Raw genomic sequence first — 27,490 nt, forward strand, 5'->3', positions numbered from 1 at the left:
TTGTATTCGCAATCTCAAATATTTAAAAAAAAAAGATCATTTTCAACATCTTCAAAATCCATATTATGATTGCTTCCTCACCAGATCAAGTGACAGTGATACTAGATTGTGTTCAGTACTTGCTCTACTGTAAACCGCTATTTTAAGTTTTGCTGTTGATATTTCCTATTCTTTTGTTTTCTGCCTGCGGTTACAAAGGGTTAAATCAATTCATCGTTGTGTATCAGACATTGCCACCTTGTGAAATAAAGGTGAATTGCACTTATTCAGTCATTCAATCAGATTAAATTATTTTTGTGCAGAAAAAATATACTTGCACTATTACACACCTCGGGTCGTCAGCGACCTTATACAATATAATAACAAAAAATAAATGGGAAAACAGGCATTTTTTTATAGTTTTCCTTTGGCTTGGCTTGCTTAGTTGGGGACACTCAAATTTCTATATAAATTATTCAACTAACAAATACAATTAATTTACTAGGTCTTAATTAATTACATAAACTATAATACTGATCTGCCAACATTGTCACGCTATGAAAAATTAAAATAAGATGATAAAATCACTGTTTTCTCCAGAACGACTGTACAGCCGAATCAAATTTTGTTGCAGTATTTTTATGTTTAACACTGTGAAGCTGCTTTGAAACAATCGTCATTGTAAAAGCGCTATATAAAAAAAGTTTATTTTTTTTCATTGATTGATAATTAATTAATTAAGTAATACTCAAAAGATTGATGTCTAACTTAAAAAAAAAAATGAATGAGGAGGAGGAGGGTATTGAATGACGTCCCGGGTCAACAAAGACCTGAGGTATGCATTATGGGTAAGTTGTAAAAAATTTGGTGCCATCCATGGACATCTTCCTGGATTCTAATGAGAGGATTTCTATTTCTATAGGATTTCAGTCTCTGCACACATTTCAGGGATGCGCTGGTCATGTCCAGACGCAGGTCCACCATCTGATCTGGATACGGCCCGAATCCGGCTGACTGCAGTAAACCACGGGATAAACAGAGAGACTAACATTAGTGTAGATGCCACTCTTTTTATGATGTAACGAGTACATCAGGTGTTATGGGAAGTGTTCCCGGGTCCGGCTGACCTAGTTAATGCAGCCTAACAACAGATACCATATATTACTCAGTAATTTCTTAGTGAGCATGTACTATAAAAGTGCACCAGTTTTTAAAACAGTAAAGCTCATGGACATTGGATACTATCGCAGCTTTTGATTAAATGTCTATTTTTTTCCTCCTGTAACTGCTCATCATTAAGGTTTTATCTGAACAAATGTCGTAGTTGTAGTTCTTATCTTCAAATAATTTGCTTACATTCATGTAAAGTAACATCTTCACCGTGACAGGACATGCCAATTGCATATATGATCAGTATTATCTGTGTGAAATGATCTGATTTGTTATGGTCTGACAGTGGTTCCGGAGAGCAAATAGGTTATAATCAAATTTAAAATGCATGAACTGAATCAGGGACCAAATGCAATTCAGAAAACACAATTTTCTCAGTAGTGGCCAAAAGCCTATGGGAAATTGACCTTCACCCTCTATTCAAATATTATTAAAGATGTTGTAAGCATATTGTGTATTTGGAGTCTTTTGTTTTATTGTGATAATGCAATGAAACATGCCAAACATAATTTGCTAATGTGGTATTTTACATAATTTTTGGCCAAGCTGTCATATAAAAAATTAAAATGATACGATATGTAATTGATTGTTTGTTCGCAGCCCAAACAATAATGGTTGATCAGTAGATATTTAGATTTTTTTCTTATCGATAATGAATTACTGACTTCAGGCAGAGTTTTTGATGTATAATGACGAACATGAGAAGAAAACTGAAAATCCTCCCTACCCACAGGGGAGCACATACTTCTGGCTGGTCTGTGATGTGCTTGCTGATAACCTCTGTCTCAATCCTGCATGTGTAAATCTGTCTGAAAGCAGACAGTGCAGTGACGCAGACCATAAACAGACTCGCAGGTAACAGTCGAAAGTGATGATTCACATTCAGTCACGCAGGGCTGAGATCATTCTCAAAGATGTGCGGGTGCCTGCAAGTTCAGCTTTGAGACACATTAAATAACATCTACACTAACAGACCAAACAAGTTTGGAATAATTGAAAATTTTTAAGTCTCTTGTGCTTACAAGGCTGTATTTATTTGATGAAAAATAGAAAAAAAAACACATTAAAAAAAAAAAAAAAATATATATATATATATATATATATATATATATATATATATATATATATATATATATATATATATATATATATATATATATATATATATATATATATATATCATGGGACATATCCAGTCACATGGTCTTTCTGAAATTATTCTAATATGCTGATTTGGTGTTTAAGAATTTTTTTATTAATATTGATATTGACAACCATTTTTGTTGCTTAACATTTTTGTGGAAACTATGAAACTATGGTAGGTGTGATCTACCAAACATTTAGGGTCAGTACAATAAAAAAAAAATTATGAGGAAATGTATTGAGCACAAAGGCTGTTTCCAACATTAATAAGAACAACAATGTGATACAATATTTAACACATTCATACATGACAACTGAATTATTACATTTCATATCTGTCAGATTTGGAAATTCATGGACTGTCACAATGACCAAAATCTTCAAAAACAGCGAATCGAAATAGGTACATAACAACGTATACATTTAATTAACACTTTGTGGTTGCACAGCTCAATATTTATCGTACATACAGATGTCACATTATAAAGCTTTGAAACGCAATAGCAGCAAACATAGATACACTACATCTCAAGACGGTATTACAGCATTTAGGATTGATAATGTACAGACATTATACATCTGAAGAGAACACTTTTCCATTTTTGAACACTTGTATACATATCATTTGTCTAAACACTTAATTTGACTTTTGACTTTGCGTTTTAGATTCTGACAGCATCAGTAACATATTCAGGTTTTGAAAAGATACCACAGTGAAAAAAAGAACCAACCATGTATATGTGTGTGTGTGTGTGTGTGTGTGTGTGTGTGTGTGTGTGTGTGTGTGTGTGGCCTGGTAATACCTACTTTATGGGGACAAAATGTCCCCACAAAGATGGCAATATCCGAAATCCTTGTCCTTGTGGGGGACATTTTTAGGTCCCCATGAGGAAAACATCTTATAAATCACACAGAAGGAGTTTTTTTGAGAAAGTAAAAATGCAGAATGTTTCCTGTGATGGGTAGGTTTAGGGGCAGGGGCAGTGTAAGGGGATAGGATGTACAGTTTGTACAGTATGAAACGCATTACGCCTATGGAAAGTGCCCATAAAACATGGAAACATGACATGTGTGTGTGTGTGTGTTTGTGTGTGTGTGTGTGTGTAAACTCAAAGTTGCATGTTAAAATACTAAAACTAGATTAGAATCATAAATCTCTGATATGTAGCCAGCAACTGATTGTTTCAAGGCAAAAAAAGAGCCTTATTAGTATTTCCAAAAGCTATTTTTATAATAGATATGCAGGTATTTTACAACCAAAGTGCATTTATAATAATGCCTACACAATAGGCTGTTTCCATAATCTCATAGTGTCTGCAATAAAGTGCAGTGTGTTTCAGCCCTTCCAGTCCCAGGGAATGCACAGATCCCCATCCTGCATGACTGAATAGAAGTGAGAGACGCACAGATGAAGCCCCTGCATCTGAGGGGATCTCTCTTCCATCAGACGCCGACAGCAGGGGATCATCTGACTGCTCGACACGCTGGGCTCTTTAGACAGACTGCGCAGAGACAAATCCTGCAGACAACTCAAGATGATGTCTTCTTCCTCTGCTTCCAACCTGTATAAAAGGCAATATTTAACATTTTAGTCAAAGATGACTTTAAACAGGTAACACTTTATTTAACAGTGTCCTTATTACATATTTTGCATGTACTTACCATGGCAATAACAGTATATAATGCATAATTACAAGCAACTACCAATAAACAAACCTTAATCCTTATATGAAAACCCCAAATTCAAAATCTCTTGAATATTACATGAAATACAAAAAAATAAAAAATAAATAAATACAAAAATGCCGGCCCTCTGAAAAGTATAATCATGCACATGTACTTGGTTTGGGCCCCTTTTTGCATGAATTACTGCCTATCAGTTTGTAGCACTGCTGAGGTGTTATGGAAGACCAGGACTAGCCTGACAAGCCAGACCCACATCAAGATGTTACGGTCTGGAAACTCACCATTGAAAGGGCTCAATCCGAGGGGCGGATAAACGGTTGTCTTTCAAACTCCCTCTGCACGCGATAGGATAGCGCTACAACCAACCAGAGCAACGAAGGTGAAACAGAGCTTGTTGATAGATTAAACATTCGCCGTATACCATAGACCGCCGTTCGCAGATTCTGTGTTTAGAAGCACGCAAACGCAACTCAGCCGTCATTATAATTAAGCCCCGCCCACCGACTCTATACACGATGTGTTTGGCCCGACCAGAGTTTGGCGATTACAGCTCAGAAGTGAATTGAGAGTTGCTAGACGACACTCGCGGGCAGATTAGATTTGCTGCCGCTAGGGTGCGTCTAGATTTCTAGGCTAGGAAACTTTAATAGCTTCAGCTCTTCTGCATTGTTCTGTATCATGTCTCTCATCTTTCTCTTAGCAATGCTCCATAGACTCTCTACGGGGTTCAGGTCCGGTGAGTTTGCTGGCAAACCAAGCACAGTAATCCCATGGTCATTTTTTGGTACTTTTGGCAGTGTGGGCAGGTGCCAAGTCAGGTCAGCAGTCTTCCCCATGATTGTGAATTCTACTGAACTAGACTTAGGCCCCATCCACACAGAGACACGTTTAGCTGTATACGTATAAATTTTGCACCATATCAGTTTTTCGTCCACACGGATCCAGCGTTTTGGAAGCATGAATCCAATATTTTCTGTAACAGGGTCCCAGAGTGGATAAATCTGAAAACAACATTCTTGCGTTTTCATGTGTACAGCCCATCCGTATATTTTGTGAAACAGTGATGTCATCACACTACATTCAGCACAGTGAAAGATTAAAGAGAAAAAAACTACAGGCACTAGGCATGCACACATCAATGTTGCGTCATTTAATGACCGTATTTGCATTATTGTAAGGGTAGGTTTAGCGTCGGGGTAGGTGAAGGCGTTAAAGGGTAACTTCAGCGATCAGCATATGGCTTTGTATCAGTAGAAACCCTGGAGTATATTCAAATGATTGTGCTTTACCCCCTCATATCCCCCTGAGACGAGAGATTTATGCATTTTATTTCTGGAAGAATTCCTCCTATGATGCAAATTGACAATATTTGCATCATAGGAGGAATGTTTGGCCAAAGGCTAAAGACTACAGCCAGCAGAGGGAGCCATTTCCACATGTTTTGAACCCACGCATTCGGGGGATGGAGATCACACTCAGCTTGCAGGGAGAGCTCAGCTCAGCTACAGGCACTCATTTAAACGGAGCTATGGTGAGAAATGTAAGTCTTTTAACTACTCAAATTAATTTCTATGAAAGTTAAGCTTGCAAAGGCATGAATTGAAACGCGCGTTGTGAATGTATGCCGCAAATGTAGTCGCGATTACCTCAGCTCTCATCATGAGAGCTCATCAGCTCATTTATCTCAGTCCTGCAGTTAGTGCTCAGTGCTGTGATACTCGCGCGGTGACTCACTCATTATATTTATAAAAGACACGTTCAGTTTTTAATTGTAGTGTCTTCTCCAACTCAGTCACTGTAATCAAGTAGATGGCTTTGGGAATGGCCTCACAGGGCAGCGAAGCATTCTGGAAATTGTAGTCTTTCATCCCCATGAGACAAAAATACATTTTCTCTCTTTTCTCAGTCTAGAAGGCACCAAATTCAAAAATAATTTCACATTTCTACTACATTAATGACCCAGTTTAAATACAGATTCATCTTCCCAGCGCTGAAGTACCCCTTTAATAAAACACATCTGTTAAGTAGCAAATGTATTTATTGTTATTTTATCATGAGATTTTGCCTCACCACCAACCACTGATACACCCCTTTTAGCCACAACACTTCTTCTAGGTTTTAAGTGTATTCTGTTGACAGAATTACAGCGCCACACACTGGCCTGGCATGTATACTACATCGTTTTGAGTCAGTTTCAGTGATCTTGTGTGTACACAGATATTTCTTGAAACAAGGGGGAAAAAAGATTGGATTGGGAAAGCTCTGGCTTCATGTGGACAGGGCCTCGGAGACCATTTAAAAGCTCAGCAACCCTATACAGGTGTTTTGGATTAACTAGCGTATATTGGATTGTGACACTTTGAGCCTACAATACTGAACCTTTTCACAATATTCTGAGATTTTCATAAGATGTAAAAATTTTACTTTCATATATTTTAGATTCATTGCACACCAACTGAAATATTTCAGGTCTTTTATTGTTTTAATACTGATGATTTTGTCATACAGCTCATGAAAACCCAAAATTCCTATCTTAAAAAAATTTCATCCAACCAATAAAAGAAAAGTGTTTTTAATACAAAAAAGTAAACCTTCAAATAGTGTTCAGTTATGCACTCAATACTTGGTCGGGAATCCTTTTGCAGAAATGACTGCTTCAATGCGGCGTGACATGGAGGCGATCAGCCTGTGGCACTGCTGAGGTGTTATGGAGGCCCAGGATGCTTCGATAGCGGCCTTAAGCTCATCCAGAGTGTTGGGTCTTGTGTCTCTCAACTTTCTCTTCACAACATCCCACGGATTCTCTATGGGGTTCAGGTCAGGAGAGTTGGCAGGTCAATTGAGCACAGTATTACCATGGTCAGTAAACCATTTACCAGTGGTTTTGGTATTGTGAGCAGGTGCCAGGTCGTGCTGAAAAACGAAATCTTCATCTCCATAAAGCTTTTCAGCAGATGGAAGCATGAAGTGCTCCAACATCTCCTGATAGCTAGCTGCATTGACCCTGCCCTTGATAAAACACAGTGGACCAACATCAGCAGCTGACATGGCACCCCAGACCATCACTGACTGTGGGTACTTGACACTGGACTTCAGGCATTGTGGCATTTCCTTCTCCCCAGTCTTCCTCCAGACTCTGGCCCCTTGATTTCTGAATGACATGCAAAATTTGCTTTCATCCGAAAAAAGTACTTTGGACCACTGAGCAACAGTCCAGTGCTGCTTCTCTGTAGCCCAAAAGTGGCTTGACCTGGGGAATGCGGCATCTGTAGCCCATTTCCTGCACACGCCTGTGCACGGTGGCTCTGGATGTTTCTACTCCAGACTTCCGCAGGTCCCCCAAGGTCTGGAATCGGTCCTTCTCCACAATCTTCCTCAGTATCCGGTCACATCTTCTCGTTGTGCAGCGTTTTTTGCCACACTTTTTCCTTCCCACAGACTTCCCACTGAGGTGCCTTGATACAGCACTCTGGGAACAGCCTATTCGTTCAACAATTTATTTCTGTGTCTTACCCTCTCACTTGAGGGTGTCAATGATGGCCTTCTGGACAGGGTCGGGTCGGCAGTCTTACCCATGATTGCGGTTTTGAGTAATGAACCAGGCTGGGAGTTTTTAAAAGCCTCAGGAATCTTTTGCAGGTGTTTAGAGTTATTTAGTTGATTCAGATGATTAGGTTAATAGCTCGTTTAGAGAACCTTTTCATGATATGCTAATTTTTTGAGACAGGAATTTTGGGTTTTCATGAGCTGTATACCAAAATCATCAGTATTAAAACAATAAAAGACCTGAAATATTTCAGTTGGTGTGCAATGAATATAAAATATATGAAAGTTTAATTTTTATCATTACATTATGGAAAATAATGAACTTTTATTACATATGCTAATTATTTGAGAAGAACCTGTATTAGTTGCAACTTTTAAGTTTGATTACTGAAATAAATGACCCTTTCCACAACATTATATTGAGATGCACCTGTATGTCATTTTATTCTATAACACTATTTAATTAGAATTTATTTTTAGTACATTTAAATAATACATATTATTTTATTTTTCGTTATCTTAAACCTCAAAAATGTCAGGTGGTGCAACTATCCGAACAGACTAAGAAAACGATTTAAATGGTGTCTTAATAATAAAAAAATTAAAAAGCTAAATACTATGGCATCATTTTAGGTTTGAATATAATCTTGTGTAAACACAGTTTATAAATGTCAGAAGCTGTTGAGATAGTTAAAAAACTTGTTGCCAGCAATTTGTATAATTCTCAAATGTTAGGGTGGCACAGCTGCAAACATGGCTCTTTTATTATGAATTCACATGGTAATTACCGTAAACATGATCATGCATTATTCAGAGAACCCCAAATGATCCTTGTGGCAGATTCTCTCAAATTAAAAACTGCTAGTTTTGAAGTATGGGTGGGTTAGTACACTTTCCCTGTCAGGTGGTACAACAACAACTTTTTGGTTGTATCACCTGACATAAAAACAGTCAAAACATGTATTTTAACACTTTAAAATGTTATTTAAACTTTAAATGTTTTCACTGTTTAACTTGTTTAAACACATTGTTCATGAATTCATAAACAACACCTTTTTGAAGTTTTATTTGTCAATGACGCATTTACAGTCTTGTTCAAAATAATAGCAGTACAATGTGACTAACCAGAATAATCAAGGTTTTTAGTATATTTTTTATTGCTACGTGGCAAACAAGTTACCAGTAGGTTCAGTAGATTGTCAGAAAACAAACAAGACCCAGCATTCATGATATGCACGCTCTTAAGGCTGTGCAATTGGGCAATTAGTTGAAAGGGGTGTGTTCAAAAAAATAGCAGTGTCTACCTTTGACTGTACAAACTCAAAACTATTTTGTACAAACATTTTTTTTAGTGATCCTGTGAATCACTAAACTAATATTTAGTTGTATGACCACAGTTTTTTAAAATTGCTTGACATCTGTGTGGCATGGAGTCAACCAACTTGTGGCACCTCTCAGCTGTTATTCCACTCCATGATTCTTTAACAACATTCCACAATTCATTCACATTTCTTGGTTTTGCTTCAGAAACAGCATTTTTGATATCACCCCACAAGTTCTCAATTGGATTAAGGTCTGGAGATTGGGCTGGCCACTCCATAACATTAATTTTGTTGGTTTGGAACCAAGACTTTGCCCGTTTACTAGTGTGTTTTGGGTCATTGTCTTGTTGAAACAACCGTTTCAAGGGCATGTCCTCTTCAGCATAGGGCCACATGACCTCTTCAAGTATTTTAACATATGCAAACTGATCCATGATCCCTGGTATGCGATAAATAGGCCCAACACCATAGTAGGAGAAACATGCCCATATCATGATGCTTGCACCTCCATGCTTCACTGTCTTCACTGTGTACTGTGGCTTGAATTCAGAGTTTGGGGGTCGTCTCACAAACTGCCTGTGGCCCTTGGACCCAAAAAGAACAATTTTACTCTCATCAGTCCACAAAATGTTCCTCCATTTCTCTTTAGGCCAGTTGATGTGTTCTTTGGCAAATTGTAACCTCTTCAGCACATGCCTTTTTTTAACAGAGGGACTTTGCGGGGGATTCTTGAAAATAGATTAGCTTCACACAGACGTCTTCTAACTGTCACAGTACTTACAGGTAACTCCAGACTGTCTTTGATCATCCTGGAGGTGATCATTGGCTAAGCCTTTGCCATTCTGGTTATTCTTCTACCCATTTTGATGGTTGTCTTCCGTTTTCTTCCACGTCTCTCTGGTTTTGCTCTCCATTTTAAGGCATTGGAGATCATTTTAGCTGAACAGCCTATCATTTTTTGATCCTCTTTATAGGTTTTCCCCTCTCTAATCAACTTTATAATCAAAGTACGCTGTTCTTCTGAACAATGTCTTGAACGACCCATTTTCCTCAGCTTTCAAATGCATGTTCAACAAGTGTTGGCTTCATCCTTAAATAGGGGCCACCTGATTCACACCTGTTTCTTCACAAAATTGATGACCTCAGTGATTGAATGCCACACTGCTATTTTTTTGAACACACCCCTTTCAACTAATTCAACTAATTGCCCAATTGCACAGCCTTAAGAGCGTGCATATCATGAATGCTGGGTCTCATTTGTTTTCTGAGAATCTACTGAACCTACTGGTAACTTGTTTGCCACGTAGCAATAAAAAAATATACAAAAAACCTTGATTATTCTGGTTAGTCACATTGTACTGCTATTATTTTGAACAATACTGTAAGTACTGAGTAACAGTGTCGGGGTAACACTTTACTAATAATGTGAGTAATGTAATCAGATTACTTTTAAAGTTACTAATTACCAATTTATCGACTGACACCTCTCTTGTCCCCATGTTGAGAGAAAAGAGGCAGATGCATTGTGTGCGCTGTGTAAACCTGATGGTTATTGTAGATCTAGAATAAGTGTTAGCATGTATTTACTCATCTCACTTGCACAAAAATAGATTCACTACTCATCAAAATGAATAAAAACGGTGAAATGCAAACTAGAATATTGCACAAACCTGTAATAATGAGATGTTAAATAACACAAATGTATTTTTTAAGGGATAATCCATGGCTAGCTGTGCATTAAACAATTTTAATGCACAACTTAGAGGCAAAGAACCATCTGACCCGAAGTTTAATGAACGCTTACACCATGGTCTGATGGTCATTAGCCAGCATTGACAACTTAAAGCTGCTATTGATGTTTGCAGGGCAATATTCGACGGGAAGGGTTAGAAGGTTAGATCTAGCATTCTGCCTGCATTGAATCAGACACAGAGATAAAGTAGTCCATAAAAGTACATTTATTTGAATGAATGAATTATGGCATTTATTTAAATTAATTATCGAGAGAGAGAGAGAGAGAGAGAGAGAGAGAGAGAGAGAGAGAGAGAGAGAGAGAGAGAGAGAGAGAGAGAGAGAGAGAGAGGTAAGAGCTTCGTACCTGCTGTTTGTTCAGTGTCTCTCTATTAACAATGAAGCTTTATAATAGCGATGTAACCCCCTCATTGCTGAGAAATATAATGTATTGATTCAATAGCAATGCTATTTTATTAAAGGGTTACTTCAGCGATTAGCATAGGGCTTTGTTTCAGTATAAACCTGGGAGTATATTCGAATGATTGTGCTCCCCCCCTCATATCTCCCTGAGACAAAAGATTTATGCATTTTATTTCTGGAAAAAAATCCTCAGATGACGCAAATATAGTAATTTTTTGGGCCAGACGCAAGACTACAGCCAGTAGAGGGAGCTATTACCACATGTTTTCAACCCGTGCATGGGCGGTGGGATCGCACTCACAGCTCAGCTCAGGCAGCTGCAGGCATTCATGTTAACGGAGCGGCCGGCGGAGCAAAGTGAGTGTTTCAACTTCTCAAATTAATTCCTATATAAGTTAAGCTTCCAAAAGCATGAACTGAAAACGCCACAGACTGAACATGCACTGTGAATGTATGCCGCAGACGCGTTCACCTCAGCTCTCATCAGTAGAGCTCATTCAGAGCATTCATCAGAGTGAATTTAATCTGACCCCTGCGTTTGTGCTGTGACACTCCTTCAGCATCTAAATCACATTATATTGAACAGACACGTTCAGTTTTTAATTGTAGTGTCTGTTCTCTAACTGAACTGATTTTATGAAAATAAACGCAGTGGATAAGGGATCCAGTAATCTAGTAGCGGTGGCTTTGGGGGTGGCTTCATAAGGCAGCGAAGGGAATCTCCCATCCCCATAAAACAAAAGTAAATTTTCTGTTTTTTCTCAGTCTAGAAAGCACCAAATTCAAAAAAATATTTTCACATTTCTACTACATTAATGACCCAGTTTAAATACAGATTAATCTTCCCAGTGCTGAAGTACCCCTTTAATAAAAGTTGTGGGCAGCGTTGATACGTTTCTGTGCTTTTGAATGTTTCTGTGTGTGCGCAGCGCAATCCCAGAGTTACGTATATGTGTGTATAGGACTATATGACATCACATTTCGGCGCAGTAAAAAGTCACGCCCGAAAAATCCTCCCTCACATCTCCCCCCTCCCCCCATTGACAGAAATGAGAGGATTTTTTAGGCGTGACTTTTTACTGCGCCAAGTCGAAGTACTCTAAGCAGTGCTATTCCGCCATACATTATAGTTCTCCTTTTTAATCCGCTTAGAAAAACGTCATTTTGTGTCACCATACTTGATCGTTCAACTATTCGTGTAACTGTATTTAAACAGGGAAAACGTGGAGGTGTTTGGTACTTCTAACTTGATCTCTGTTTGGTACCATAGTGAATGAACTGGGCTTAGTGGGCTAAGCTAAATGCTATCAGAATGTCACCGCGCGTCAGAGAGATTAAGTGCACGCACTGAGGCGAGAGAGGTATGTATGAACTAGTCTTAGTTAAGGCAATAACATAGTTTAATATAAAAAAGCGGTATTCCTTTAATATACAGTAGAATGGTGATTAAACTAGCTGTGCATTAAATGGTTTTATTGCACATCTTCCAGCCAGTCAGATTCGAGTATATACCATGACATAAATGTATTTATGTATTTATTTAATTTTAACAGCCAATATCTTTACTGCAGACCCCAATCATCCAGCCATTTGTATTGGTGTCCAAAACCATAGTGGACGTTACTGAGTGCACTTATTCTATACCACATTGCACCGCAATAGCAAGTGTATTGCAGATGTACACAACCGCTGTCTGAATTCGCTCACTTGTTTTCAGTCACATGGAATTGGATTGTTAAAAAGTTATGAATTAACAATGTATTATATGCAGTAATAATAGCAGATAATACTGTTTTTCCCTGCCCTCACATCCCTAGTCAGTCACACAATTACAATTTGTTACAAGATAATTAAAACAATCATGTTTGTTCTTTAGTTTAATTCACCAATGATTAATGCACATTAAAGGTGGGGTAAGTGTTATTTCAAAACCATTTTAGAAAAAGGACTCGGGCCGAGTGGAATAACAAACTTGTAGCCAATCAGCAGGTAAGGGGCGTGTCTATGGTGAGAAGAGAGGCCCAGTGCACGTCTTTATTCAAAAACACAGGACGGACATTAGCCAAGAAAGAACTAATATATGCTGGTTTTTGCTTGAATATGCTCGTGTGTCATGTTCGCTTGTTTGTCCATTTGCGATCGAATTGTGGCTCACTTCAGCGACGATAAAGACCCGTTCATTTCCACACCGTAAATCTAAGGGTGCGTTCACACTTGTAGTTCGTTAGTTTGGTTCGTTTGGTCCGGACCAAAAAACAAAAACAAAACATAATAGTCCTGGTCCGCTTAGCGTTCACACGGGCATTTTTAACAGCGAACCTAAAGTTACCGAACCAAAGGCACAGGGAGACGGTCACAACCTGATTGGTCGGCTTATATGACGTAGGAGCTCGTTTACCGAACATTCAAAACAATGCTGTGTGCGGATTACACGCGCGGGCATTTTATGCGTGTACATATGGCATTATTTTTTACCAGAGAACTCATGAAGAGCTCATGAAATGTTCAAAACATTCAAAACAACGCTGTGTGCTGGATTAAACGCGATCATTTTATGCGTGTACATGTGGCATTATTTTTACCCGCTGAGAACTCATGAAGAGCTCATAAAATGTTCAAAACATTCAAAACAGCAGCAGGATTTCCTCCGTTGTGCAGAAAAGAGACGGCCGTTCTGTCGTCTGTACCTGCTAATAATGGGCAACACAGGAACTTTGATGAGAAGAGCCAGGTATGCTTTTTGTGTGTTTTTTCTAGCATTTTCGAAACATGCTCGTCTGACCAAATATTGATGAGGCTCTTCCTCGTTGCTCCACGTTTGCCCTCTAACGTTAAAGTTACTCATTTTGGATACACCGATCTTTCCGCGTCGTCAAATCAGCTGCATTATGCGTCGCATCTTGTGACATTATACGTCCGGGTTTTGGTCCGTTTACATGTGTTTGGTCCGTGTTGCGTTCATATATCAATCGAACCGCACCATCAATCGAGTTCGTTTGGAAGCGGACCGAGACCCATCTTTTTAGCGGTCTCGGTCCGCTTGTTTGGTGCGCACCAGGGTTCGGATGGCAGCGTTCACATATGTTCAAATGAACCGCACTAACCGAGCAACCGCACCAGGGTTCGTTTTAATCGAACCAAACATGACAAGTGTGAACGCACCCTAAATCTCCTGATCACTGTTTCAGGGTTTCAAGTGTTGGCTCACAAAATGTGTCTGACAGGTAAGATACTATACTCCTAATATATGTTTATTTCCTCTTTTCATCTATATAACCCATCCGGTCATAATTGTAATATGTCGTTAGCTGGACTATCGAGCTTGTATACTTATCGAGTTGTTCATGAGGACGGTTTGTGTTTTGTGATCGCTATAACTCTAATCTTGTCATAATTGTAAAGTGTCGTTAACTGGAGTGTCATGCTCGTGTTCTATAGAGTTGTTCATGAGAACGGTTTGTGTTTTTGTGATGGAAGGGGTGACTTTTTAATTGAATATTTGACCTGGATTAGTTACACACAGATTCTGCCATAGTCGTTGCCTGGGTTAAGTATGTGTGGGGCGGAGCTATCAAAATAGGGCCGAGACCCTTTTGGGGTAGGGGCGTGTTTGTTTTGGTGATTTGAAATATCTATAACGGTTAACAGAAAGCACTTACCCCAGCTTTAAAGGGTTAGTTCACCCAAAAATGAAAATTCTGTCATTAATTACTCACCCTAATGTCATCCAACAGCCGTAAGACCTCCGTTCATCTTTAGAACACAAATGAAGATATTTTTGGTGTCAATGAAGGCCTTTCTGAGCCATCGGATTTCACCAATGTCATTTCCTCTCTCAAGACCCATAAAAGGCACTAAAGACGTCGTCTTACGAAGCCCATCTCACTACAGTGGCTCTACAATCATTTTATGAAGCGGAATCATTTTATAATGCAGATTTTCCAAACGTATGTCTGAGGAAAATGTAGGCCGGGGGAAGCAAATCTTCGCGACACAACACCTTCTGTCATTTCAGCTCGCCCCTCAAAACAATGAAAGTATGGCTAAGTTGGTCTCCACGGCTCTGCTTTCGTCAGCGAAAAAGTTAAGAAACTCGTTACTCGACGCTAACGGCGGTTTCACACTGCACGCGCAGGCAGCGCAGAAGCTTTGCGTATGGAGAGCGGGAGCCGCGCCTGTTGTGCTCAGGCTGCATTGGTCGTGCGCAGCTGAACCGCGGCTCGTGTATTGCAAATACAGACAAATATAGTCCATTCGGTCAGATGTTCCGGTGTTCTGCTCGACCCCTGTCATTCTCATGTTTTGATTTATGATAGGCACATTAGGCAGCATATCTCTTGCAAATGCGACCGTGTTCCCCTCTGTTCCAAACACGCATATAACATGCTGTATATGGGTAGTTTACATGATAAAAGTAACGATTAAAGTTAAGATAAGCATCTAGTTTTAATCATTTAATGGGGCCTTTGAAGTTGGGGAAAAAACTTCTGGCAGTGTTGTGTTTTTCGTGTATTTTAATTTTTCTGGATATCATAATGGTGATTGTTAAAGGGGTACTTCAGCGCTGGGAAGATGAATCTGTATTTAAACTGGGTCATTAATGTAGTAGAAATGTGAAATTATTTTTGAATTTGGTGCCTTCTAGACTGAGAAAAGACAGAAAATGTATTTTTGTCTCATGGGGATGAAAGACTACAATTCCCAGAATGCTTCGCTGCCCTGTGAGGCCACTCCCAAAGCCACCGCTACTGGATTACAGTGAATGAGTTCAGAAAGTACAATTAAATACTGAACGTGTGTGTTCAATATAACGTTTGAGTTGCCGCGTGAGTTTCACAGCAGACTCAGATTAGGAGTCAGATTACATTTAACGTGATAAATGAGTTGATGAGCTCTCGTGATGAGAGCTGAGGTAATCGTGACCACATTCGCGGCATACATTCACAACGTATTTTCAGTTCATGCCTTTGGAAGCTTAACTTTCATAGAAATTAATTTGAGAAGTTAAAAGACTTACATTGCTTAGCATCCGTTTAAATTAATGCCTGTAGCTGAGCTGTGCTGTAAGTGCGATCTCCATTCCCCATGCACGAGTTGAAAACGTGGAAATGGCTCCCTCTGCTGGTTGTAGTCTTTAGGCTCTGGGCAAACATTCCTCTCGTGACGCAAATATCGTCAATTTGCGTCACGAGAGGAATTTTTCCAGAAATAAAATGCATAAATCTCTCGTCTCAGGGGGATATAAGAGGGGGGAGCACGATCATTTGAATCTACTCCAGGGTTTCTATTGATACAAAGCCATATGTTAATCGCTGAAGTAACCCTTTAAACACACAGAACAATTCACTACATGATTTCATGGTGAAACGTGTTATTTTTTCATGTTAATTTTCAGCTTTAAATGTTTTACTTAATAGTACTGTAAAAGATGATTTTGCACACAAAAGCTATTCTTGTCGCTTCATAAAAATGATTGTAGAGCTGCTGTAGTGAGATGGGCTTTGTAACGACGTCTTTAGTGCCTTTATGGGTCTTGAGAGAGAAAATGACATTGGTGTCAATGAAAGCCTTTTTTAGCCATCAGATTTCAACAACAAAAATATCTTTATTTGTGTTCCGAAGATGAACGGAGGTCTTACAGGTGTCGAACAATATTAGGGTAAGTAATTAATGAGAGAATTTTCATTTTTGGGTGAACTAACCCTTTAATACCAGAAACACAGTAAATGCTCAGTTATGGTGTCATGATAATGTGCAACGATAGGTCAAGCACTCACTTGTCTTTCCGTTGTAAGCGTCTCCGGGCCTCCTGGGCCTGGCTCTGGAGGAAGTTCTGCAGCTGGAGGCTGTCACACATAGTGGGGATGATGAAGTGGCCCATCTCATGCAGGCAGGGGGTGGAGCGGTCACTATGGCAACAGAACAGAAAAGAAAAAGCAATGATTGACAGGACATTAAGCAGCACAAAGACTTCTCAGTGAACAGTGAGGATATATCAGTCAGAAACACGACAGAATTGAATAGAACACAGGGAAGCGCAATCAAGACGATACCATTCATCTACAATCTGTTGTTAACACTCCAGTATGCTCTCTCTTCTGTTTCATTTTCATGTTTATCTTGTCCTTTCAGTGGAATAGTATTCTTTACAATAAACATTTTCCATAGCATTCCATTTAAAGTTACAATCGTAATTTCAAGTGTTACTTCCTGCAACAAACGTGATTGAGACATAAATCGAAAGGCCTGTTCACATCAGGAATTATAACTATAATGATAACTATGTAAGCGCTCACACCAATGGACGATAAGTTCTATGTAATCAAAGCACATGCTGTAATTATTTTTGCAGTTATTATTAGTCAGGTGGATTCTAATTGGCTGATGACACCAGAAGAAAATAGTTAAATAAATAAATAACCAGGCAGGTACTAATAAAACATCTACTATAATGAAATATATGCAATTTATGTTGATTGCAAATCATTTTATTTTGTCAACTCACAATATCTTATGTTTATATATATTTTTTTTAAATTATAATATGCAATCATTCAAAGGGTTTTTGTTTGTTTGTTTGTTGTTGTTGTTGTTTTTTTTTAAATTAATACTTTTATTCAGCAAGGATGCATTAAATTGAAGTCACATTAAAGACATTTTGGTAACACTTTACAATAAGGTTCATTAATTAACTTCATTAGTTAACTAAAAATGAGCTGCACTTATAAAGCGTTTATTAATCTTTGTTAATGTTAATTTTAACATTTACTAATACAAATAAAAAATCTTGATAACATTAGTTAATGCACTGTGAACTACCATGAACAGCTATATCTTTTATTAAACAAGGTTAACAAAGATGAACAAATACAGTAACAAATGTACTCCTCATGGCTAGTTCATGTAAGTTAATACATTAACTAATGTTGATTAATGAAACCTTATTGTAAAGTGTTACAGACATTTTCAATGTTACAAAAGATCTCTTACTATATGTTTACATTGTTACTAATATAATTTCAAATAACTGGTGTTCTGTTGTGCTTAATCATAAAACAATGTATCACAGTTTCCACTAAAATATTAAGCAGCACAACGGTTTTCAACATTAATAACACTAAGAAATGTTTCTTGAGCAAGAAATTCTGGAATAATGATGCTGAAAATGTAGTTTTTTTTAATCACATGAATAAATTAGTTAGGTTAAACAATTAACCAATTACATTTTAAAATATAATAAAATAGTTTTAAATTGTACAAATATTTTACAATACAACAGTTTTTTTTTCTTTATTTTGATCCAAAAAAATGCAGCCTGCTGAGCATAAAAAAACATTTGAAGTGATATTATACAAATATTTTATACATTTTTCTCTCCTTTAATTGTCTTGAGAAAATAAAAGTTGATTCGGAAAAATATTTCCTGATCCTGATCTTTGATGGTCCCCTTTAAATATTTTGTTGACTATAAGAGACATTTTAGCTACATGTCAACTATCTCTCATTAGAGTATTAGTAGAGTATTAATAGACTGGTAGGGTTTGGGATAGTAGAATAAGTTGGCATAGTTTCAATGTTACTTATAGTCAGTAGAATGTCTGTTGGGGGACCATCAAAATAAAGATACTTCACCACTTTTTCATATTAAACTATGTTAACTAAAACGAGTTGATACATACCTCTCTCGTCTCAGTGCTTGCGTTTAATCTCTCTGACGCGTGGTGACGATCTGATAGCATTTAGCTTAGCCCACTAAGCCCAGTTCGTGGCGGAATAGCACTTCGACTCGGTGCAGTAAAAAGTCCCGCCTGAAACATCCTCCCTCACATCTCCCCCTCCCCCCTATTGACAGAAATGAAAGCGGGGGGAGGGTGAGGGGGGGGTCAACCGGGACTTTTTACTGTGCCGAGTCGAAGTACTCTAAGCAGTGCTATTCCGCCATACATTATAGTTCTCCTTTTTAATCCGCTTAGAAAAGCGCCACGTTTTATTTCATGTCATCATACTTGATCATTCAACTATTCGTGTAACTGTATTTAAACAGGGAAAACGTGGAGGTGTTTGGTACTTCTAACTTGATCTCTGTTTGGTACCATAGTGAATGAACTGGGCTTTGTGGGCTAAGCTTAATGATATCAGATTGTCACCGCGCGTCAGAGAGATTAAGTGCACGCACTGAGACGAGAGAGCTATGTACCAACTTGTCTTTGTTAAGGGAATAACAGTTTAATATGAAAAAGTGGTGAAGTATTAGCCTGACAAGCCAGACCCACATCAAGATGTTTGGTCTGGAAACTCACCATTGACAGGTATGGAAGTAAAACTGTGCCACTGGATTTTGAATTCTAATTTTTAGCACTGAATTTTTTTACATCGAATTTTTAACACTGAATTTTATTTTGCATCTAAATCAGACTTTGAATTTTAAAAGCCATCAAATTTCTAGCTCTGTTTTTTTTGCCTATGACATTTTTTCAATGTTTTAAAAAAATTCAGTGTAAAAAGAAATTCAACGTCTCAAAAAATTCAGTGTAAAAAAATTCAACGTCTCAAAAGATTCAGTGTAAAAAAATTCAACGTCTCAAAAGATTCAGTGTAAAAAAAAAATAATGTCTCAAAAGATTCAGTGTAAAATAATTCAACGTCTCAAAAAATTCAGTGTAAAAATATTCAGAGTCAACATCCGGGTAACCGAGGAGAAGCAATCGATCCCTGTATCAAATTATCCAACATCCAGCCAATCATTTACGCTCTATTGGTCATGTGACGCTGAAACAGGAAGGCGGGGAAGTTCACTTCAGGTGAGCTCCAGAGCTCAGCAGCATGGCTCAGAACACACACGATGGCGCTTCGGTGAGTTTACTCATGACCAATGGAGCGTAAACAAGCCTGCAGTCTCCCTCTCATTTACTGAAGCTTTCGCGCCTCGATCGCCCCCCGGTGACCGGTCCCAGTATAGCCGCCCCTCTGTGTTTTCTAATGGACGCGAGGCAAACTAAATAATAAAATTACACTTCAAAAATTTTTCCCCAAAGTTAGTTTATGTCACTAAAGGCAGTTATCATCACGATGATTTCATTTCAGGTGTTCGTTTTAAAAATAAGTTTACTTTGAGTTAGTTATCTGATGCTATAAAAACAGGGGGTGTGACGTCATGATTGACAGCTGAGACTGACGGCTTCTCTGAGTGAAGTTGTCACTGAGGCACTAACGGACTTTTTTCAAAATTTTTGGGAGCAGATTGGAGCTTTAGCTTTAATTTCTACATTTCCATAACTGTTTATTTCACACCAACATTATTAATTGTTCTGCATCTGCGAGAGTGTGGGCGGGCTTTTGATATCGCGACTGTACTTCCTGCTCTACTTCCTGCGCTCTACTGCGCAACTCCGGTCCCGAAATCGCTACTGCGCAGACTCGGTCCCAAGATGTCCGCGCCGTGCAAGGGCGTCTGAAAGCTTCAAATCTGACAAGCGGAAACGGATGATGTCGAGTCGTCCATATTTTTTTACGGTCTATGAGCGTAAATGATTGGCTGGATGTTGGATGATTTGATACAGGGATCGATTGCTTCTCCTTGGTTACCCAGATGTTGACTCTGAATATTTTTAAACTGAATTTTTTGAGACGTTGAATTATTTTACACTGAATCTTTTAAGACGTTGAATTTTTTTACACTGAATTTTTTGAGACGTTGAATTTCTTTTTACACTGAATTTTTTTAAAACATTGAAAAAATGTCATAGGCAAAAAAAAAACAGAGCTAGAAATTCGATGGCTTTTAAAATTCAAAGTCTGATTTAGATGCAAAATAAAATTCAGTGTTAAAAATTCGATGTAAAAAAATTCAGTGCTAAAAATTAGAATTCAAAATCCAGTGGCACAGTTTTACTTCCATAGGACAGGGCTCAATCCGAGGGGCGGGATAAACGGTTGTCTTTCAAACTCCCTCTGCACGCGATAGGATAGCGCTACACCAACCTGAGCAATGAAGGTGAAACAGAGCTTGCTGATAGATTAAACATTCACCGTATCAGCAAAACTCTGAACACATCTTGCCTTCTTAAGAAAGACTTCAGTGCCGTTCTTTGTTCTTTTCTCAGAGAAAAGCTTAACTCCGAGTCTTCCAGAGTCGCGGTCAAAGCTGATTCGAAAGACCGCCGTTCGCCAGTTTCTGTGTTTACTAGAAGCACGCAAGCGCAACTCGGCCGTCGTCATTATGGCCCCGCCCACCGACTCTATACACGATGTGATTGGTCCGACAAGAGTTAGGGGAATATGGCTCAGAAGGGTATTGAGAGTTGCTAGACGACACTTGCGGGCAGATTAAATTTGCTGCCGCTAGGGTGCGTCTAGATTTCTAGGCTAGTGAAGTATCCCTTTAAGCGAAGTCTACTAATACTCTGATGACTGGTAGTTCACATGTAGGTTCAACGTTACTTAGAGTCAAGAGAATGTCTAACGGGAACCATCAAAAAAAATTACAGAATTTTTTTTCTTCTTTTGAAAAACATGACCTCATAAAACATGCACAAGACCGGGGACATTTATTTAAAAAGAAATGCTACTTTTGATTTCATGTTTACCTTATGCTGGTGCTTTTCCCAAGAGACTTGTCTGCGTGTAATCACTGCTCAAGCCTGTTATCACTGCGGCTCTATCGTGCTTTTAGTGATGCCTCACATAGCTGAAGGTTGTAAACTAAGGAAATACACACAAACAAATGGCTGGAATGAAAGTATACGAGTATTTACCTTTCCAAGGTCATTGTGAGGCCTTGTAGGCTGCGGGGGTGCAGGTAGAGGCGCTGAGGCAACAGTATTTTGTGGAAGGTGTTCAGGTTACTATAGTGCTCCTCCAGAGGCAGAGCTGGACCCATCCGCTTGATGTGGATCACCTGAATCCCTCCCAAAAGGTGACTGATGCGCTCCTTCAGCCAATCTGAATGCTGAAACAGGCTTCTGTAACTCGGCAATCTTTCAAAGAGCTAAACATACATACACATGGACAGACACAGACACATGCCTCATAAGCCCCTTTCACACTGCGATTCCGGCAAATACACGGATAATGCGACCCGGCATTTGTTCCCGGGCCGCTAGATTTGGTCCATTCACACTGCCAGCGAAATGCCGTAATATGTGCGCTTTCACACACAACCCATAACGGTCCCGGATCGAATTGACACGTGACATCCGGATGTGACGTATAATGGCGAGCGATCTCAGCTTCAGCGCGGATAGTAAGGAGCTCCGTGGTCTCGACTTGTGTCCAGTTTGCGCACATTCTGCTTGGAGCTCTAGGAGTTGCACGATAACTACGTACACGTTGCGGCATTAGTTTCGGCTTTTGTTCACACAGCGCTCGTCCCGGGTCGAATACCGCAATATTACTAGGTCCCCGACCCGGGTTCAATTCGGTAATCAATCCCGGGACGTGGTTGCTTTCACACAGAAGGCGACCCGGCAATGCTCCGGGAATATTGCGGGTCCGACGTGCAGTGTGAAAGGGGCTATAGTTACATAGCATACATTTTTGCCATGCTATTTTAAAGGGACAGTTCAACCAAAAATGAAAATTCTGTCATTTATTACTCACCCTTATGCCATTCCAAACCCGAAAGACTTTGTTCATCTTTGGAACACAAATTAAAATCTTTTTGATGAAGTCTGAGAGCTTTCTGTCCCTCCAAAGCCGGCTACACAACTGGCATTTTGGCATTTTAAAAAGTTAATAAAGAGATCATAAAACTAATCCATTGAATTGAGCAGTTTAGTCAAAATTTTCAGATTTAAAGGGGTCATGAATTGAGAAATCAACTTTCCTTTGAGCCTTTGATATATAAAAGGTCATGGTAATATAAGAATATCCTCTAAGTTTCAGAGTTGAAAACTTCCTTGGTAGTAAAAGAAAAGCTTTTATAGACACCAGGCCCAGAAAATGAGGCTCTCAAATCAATGATGTATTAGAAGGGTGAAACGCCGCCTCTACAGATCAATGTGTACACTGCTTCTGTAGCCCCGCCCAACGACTCATGGAGCTAAAAGAGCAATAAACATGCTGAAGATAGCAAGATAATCGTTTCTAAACAATACACAGGTCGATACTGGATTTGCAGACATATTGAGATTACAACAGAATGCTGTGTCTTCTATATTGTATCCGACAGAATGGTGCAACACACTTATGTGTGTGTTTTTTTTAAATTTGTGATAGTATTGCATTGTTATTGATTATGTGTACGTGTCTAACAGAACATACCTTAGCACGCTTTCACAGGCTGGAGAATTCCTTATTTGTTTGATTCATTGCGATTTGGTATCAGAACCGATCAGATTGGACATGATTGGCTCGCAAACCCTAACGTCCCACGGCTATGTGTTTTCCAGACAGGCTACCGAAACGTAAGCATGTCGGCAGGCCGGTGAATTTTTGATAGTTAAATAATATTATTTTTTGATCAGTTGTTCACTCTCTTGACTTGATATTTGAAGAGCGCGCCCGCGTGTGCGTGCTGTTCGCAAGTAATAAAAAAATCAATCAATCGCAGGTTGATGAGAGATAAATCATTGTGTTTGTTTGATAAATATGTTTTGAGAGCCCTGTCAGAGAATATTCCAGCCGCTTTCAAAACAGTCCCTCACGTGAACTGACAGGGGAGCAAGAAGCTCATTAAATATCCAAATCTTCTCCAATCCTAGCCGTGGGCGTTTACTTCCAAGTCTTCAGTGCGGCACGCCCATCAAAATCAGCGTTCAGAAGACAGCCTCAAAACCAGTGTAGAAAATAGTCTATTACTTATTAGATGTTTAATTACATTATGACGTTTCTGAATGTAAAAACCATGCAAACGTCATTAGTTGACCCCAGACAACAGTATAAAAAATAAAAAAGCCAGTTCATGACACCATTAATTAAAGTTTTTTTTCACATATAAACATTTATCAACACACACTTCGAGCTCTTACAAGAACCAATGAGGTTCATTCTCATGTGTTACGCAGCACATTTGAGCTTCAGCGAGTCTCATGTGTTACACAGCACGTTTGAGCTTCAGCAAGAACCAATGAGGTTCATTCTTCTGTGTTATGCAGCACATTTGAGCTTCAGCAAGAACCAATGAGGTTCATTCTTCTGTGTTATGCAGCACATTTGAGCTTCAGCAAGAACCAATGAGGTTCATTCTCATGAGTTACGCAGCACGTTTGAGCTTCAGCAAGAACCAATGAGGTTCATTCTTGTGTTACGCAGCACGTTTGAGCTTCAGCGAGAACCAATGAGGTTCATTCTCATGTGTTACGCAGCACGTTTGAGCTTCAGCGAGAACCAATGAGGTTCATTCTCATGTGTTACGCAGCACGTTTGAGCTTCAGCGAGAACCAATGAGGTTCATTCTCATGTGTTACGCAGCACGTTTGAGCTTCAGCGAGAACCAATGAGGTTCATTCTTCTGTGTTACGCAGCACATTTGAGCTTCAGCAAGAACCAATGAGGTTCATCCTTCTGTGTTACGCAGCACATTTGAGCTTCAGCAAGAACCAATGAGGTTCATTCTCATGTGTTACGCAGCACATTTGAGCTTCAGCAAGAACCAATGAGGTTCATTCTCATGTGTTACGCAGCACATTTGAGCTTCAGCAAGAACCAATGAGGTTCATTCTCATGTGTTACGCAGCACATTTGAGCTTCAGCGAGTCTCATGTGTTACACAGCACGTTTGAGCTTCAGCAAGAACCAATGAGGTTCATTCTTCTGTGTTACGCAGCACGTTTGAGCTTCAGCAAGAACCAATGAGGTTCATTCTTCTGTGTTATGCAGCACATTTGAGCTTCAGCAAGAACCAATGAGGTTCATTCTCATGTGCTACGCAGCACATTTGAGCTTCAGCAAGAACCAATGAGGTTCATTCTCATGTGTTACGCAGCACGTTTGAGCTTCAGCAAGAACCAATGAGGTTCATTCTTGTGTTACGCAGCACGTTTGAGCTTCAGCGAGAACCAATGAGGTTCATTCTCATGTGCTACGCAGCACATTTGAGCTTCAGCAAGAACCAATGAGGTTTATTCTTCTGTGTTATGCAGCACGTTTGAGCTTCAGCAAGAATCAATGAGGTTCATTCTTCTGTGTTACGCAGCACGTTTGAGCTTCAGCAAGAACCAATGAGGTTCATTCTTCTGTGTTATGCAGCACATTTGAGCTTCAGCAAGAACCAATGAGGTTCATTCTTGTGTTACGCAGCACATTTGAGCTTCAGCAAGAACCAATGAGGTTCATTCTTCTGTGTTATGCAGCACATTTGAGCTTCAGCAAGAACCAATGAGGTTCATTCTTGTGTTACGCAGCACGTTTGAGCTTCAGCGAGAACCAATGAGGTTCATTCTCATGTGTTACGCAGCACATTTGAGCTTCAGCGAGAACCAATGAGGTTCATTCTCATGTGTTACGCAGCGCGTTTGAGCTTCAGCAAGAACCAATGAGGTTCATTCTTCTGTGTTATGCAGCACATTTGAGCTTCAGCAAGAACCAATGAGGTTCATTTTCATGTGTTACGCAGCACATTTGAGCTTCAGGGAGAACCAATGAGGTTCATTCTCATGTGTTACGCAGCACATTTGAGCTTCAGGGAGAACCAATGAGGTTCATTCTCATGTGTTACGCAGCACGTTTGAGCTTCATCAAGAACCAATGAGGTTCATTCTCATGTGTTACGCAGCACATTTGAGCTTCAGGGAGAACCAATGAGGTTCATTCTCATGTGTTACGCAGCACATTTGAGCTTCAGGGAGAACCAATGAGGTTCATTCTCATGTGTTACGCAGCGCGTTTGAGCTTCAGCAAGAACCAATGAGGTTCATTCTTGTGTTACGCAGCACATTTGAGCTACAGCAAGAACCAATGAGGTTCATTTTTCTGTGTTATGCAGCACATTTGAGCTTCAGCAAGAACCAATGAGGTTCATTCTTGTGTTACGCAGCACGTTTGAGCTTCAGCAAGAACCAATGAGGTTCATTCTGGTGTTACGCAGCACGTTTGAGCTTCAGCAAGAACCAATGAGGTTCCTTCTGGTGTTACGCAGCACGTTTGAGCTTCAGCAAGAACCAATAAGGTTCATTCTGGTGTTACGAAGCAAGTTTGAACTTCAGCAACAACCACTGAGGTTTGTTCTCGCACGTCAAGTACGATTGAGCTTCTGTTTATGTCTGCGGATCAATGTTTAGAAGAAGAATCAGAATCAGAAAGAGCTTTATTGCCAAGTGTGCTTTCACACACAAGGAATTTTTTTTGGTGCTGAAGCTTCCAGTGCACATAAACAATACAATACAACACGGTAATAAAAAATTCTAAGAATAAAAATATGAAGAAAAATATGAACAGTATAAGGTCACGGTTACGTTTAGTCAGAAGACGTGACTAAACTTATATGTGAATAAAAGCTTAAATTAAATCTGTTCGTCATACAACGCAATCATGTCTCTTCAGAAAATATGGACTAAACTGCTCAATCATATGGATTAGTTTTACGATCTCTTTTTGAACTTAACTGGAGCATCAAAGTGTCAGTTGCATAGCTGTCAATGGAGGGACAGAAAACTCTCAGATTTCAGGAAAAATATCTTAATTTGTTTTCCGAAGATGAACAAAATCTTTCGGTTTGGAATGACATGAGGGTAAGTAATTAATGACAACATTTTCATTTTTGGGTGAACTAACCCTTTAAGCTTTTTTAAAAGTAAAGATTACCATGACACTGGTTAAATAAAAAAGCTGTACCTTTGACCATTGATGGTGGACATCCATTGTTCCTAACATCACATGCCCTGAGGCATTCATCCCTGATTGGTCAGTAAAAATGATAATGTGTCCTATGTTTTGGGGAAAGAGAGGAAATTGAGAAAATATTTGTGCACATTGAACATGTGGGCCATATAATCCCATCTCATGAATTATACGTCCATGGTTACCTCTCAGGTGGTGCAGGGCCTCAGGGTTTTGTGTGGAGAGACGAATCAGACTCTGCAGCTGACAGCATTTGTGTGAAACTCCCCATTTGCGCTGCCACCTACAGGACAGAGATCCACATGATAAAAGGTGAACATACTGAAAAAGGGGTGTAAGAACACAACACACTGTCCAACAGGTCAACAACATTTAGTTTTACATCATTAGCAGACGTTTAAAAGTATTGTTTTTTGTTTGTTTTTTGTTTGTTTTAGTTTTTAAGCTGCATTTAACAATAAAAAAGTAAAACAATTGGAAAATAAATATAAAAATAAGGCTTACTTTTTTAAAAACTTTTTTAATACATTTTAAAATGTAATTTCTTCTTGGGATGGGAAAGCTGAATTTTTAGCAGCAGTTAATCTCGTCTTCAGTCACATGATCCTTCAGAAATCTTTATTTGATTATAAATGTTAAAAACAGTTGCCCTGCTTAATATGTTTTGTGGAAACCATGATACTTTTTTCAGGATTCTTTAATGAATTGAAAGT

General features: G+C 39.1%; 1 protein-coding gene across 4 annotated transcripts in view; it reads right to left on the reverse strand.

Moving 5' to 3' along the window:
- Window positions 1-2,381: 2,381 nt before the first annotated feature.
- The window catches only part of tcaim (T cell activation inhibitor, mitochondrial), an 87,115-nt gene continuing 62,006 nt past the window's right edge, over window positions 2,382-27,490 (reverse strand). For 3 of the 4 annotated variants that reach the window (XM_067449201.1, XM_067449199.1, XM_067449200.1), the window contains 5 exons: window positions 26,963-27,060; window positions 26,772-26,863; window positions 21,755-21,987; window positions 16,778-16,909; window positions 2,382-3,854 (listed from right to left, as the gene is read on the reverse strand). In XM_067449201.1, the coding sequence (XP_067305302.1) occupies window positions 3,629-3,854; window positions 16,778-16,909; window positions 21,755-21,987; window positions 26,772-26,863; window positions 26,963-27,060 (781 nt within the window). In that variant the 3' untranslated portion in view covers window positions 2,382-3,628. The remainder of the gene's footprint in view (window positions 3,855-16,777; window positions 16,910-21,754; window positions 21,988-26,771; window positions 26,864-26,962; window positions 27,061-27,490) is intronic. The other variant, XM_067449202.1, reaches the window with a different exon arrangement.

This window comes from Pseudorasbora parva, chromosome 7, assembly GCF_024679245.1.
Source record: "Pseudorasbora parva isolate DD20220531a chromosome 7, ASM2467924v1, whole genome shotgun sequence".
Classification (NCBI taxonomy): Eukaryota; Metazoa; Chordata; class Actinopteri; order Cypriniformes; family Gobionidae; genus Pseudorasbora; species Pseudorasbora parva.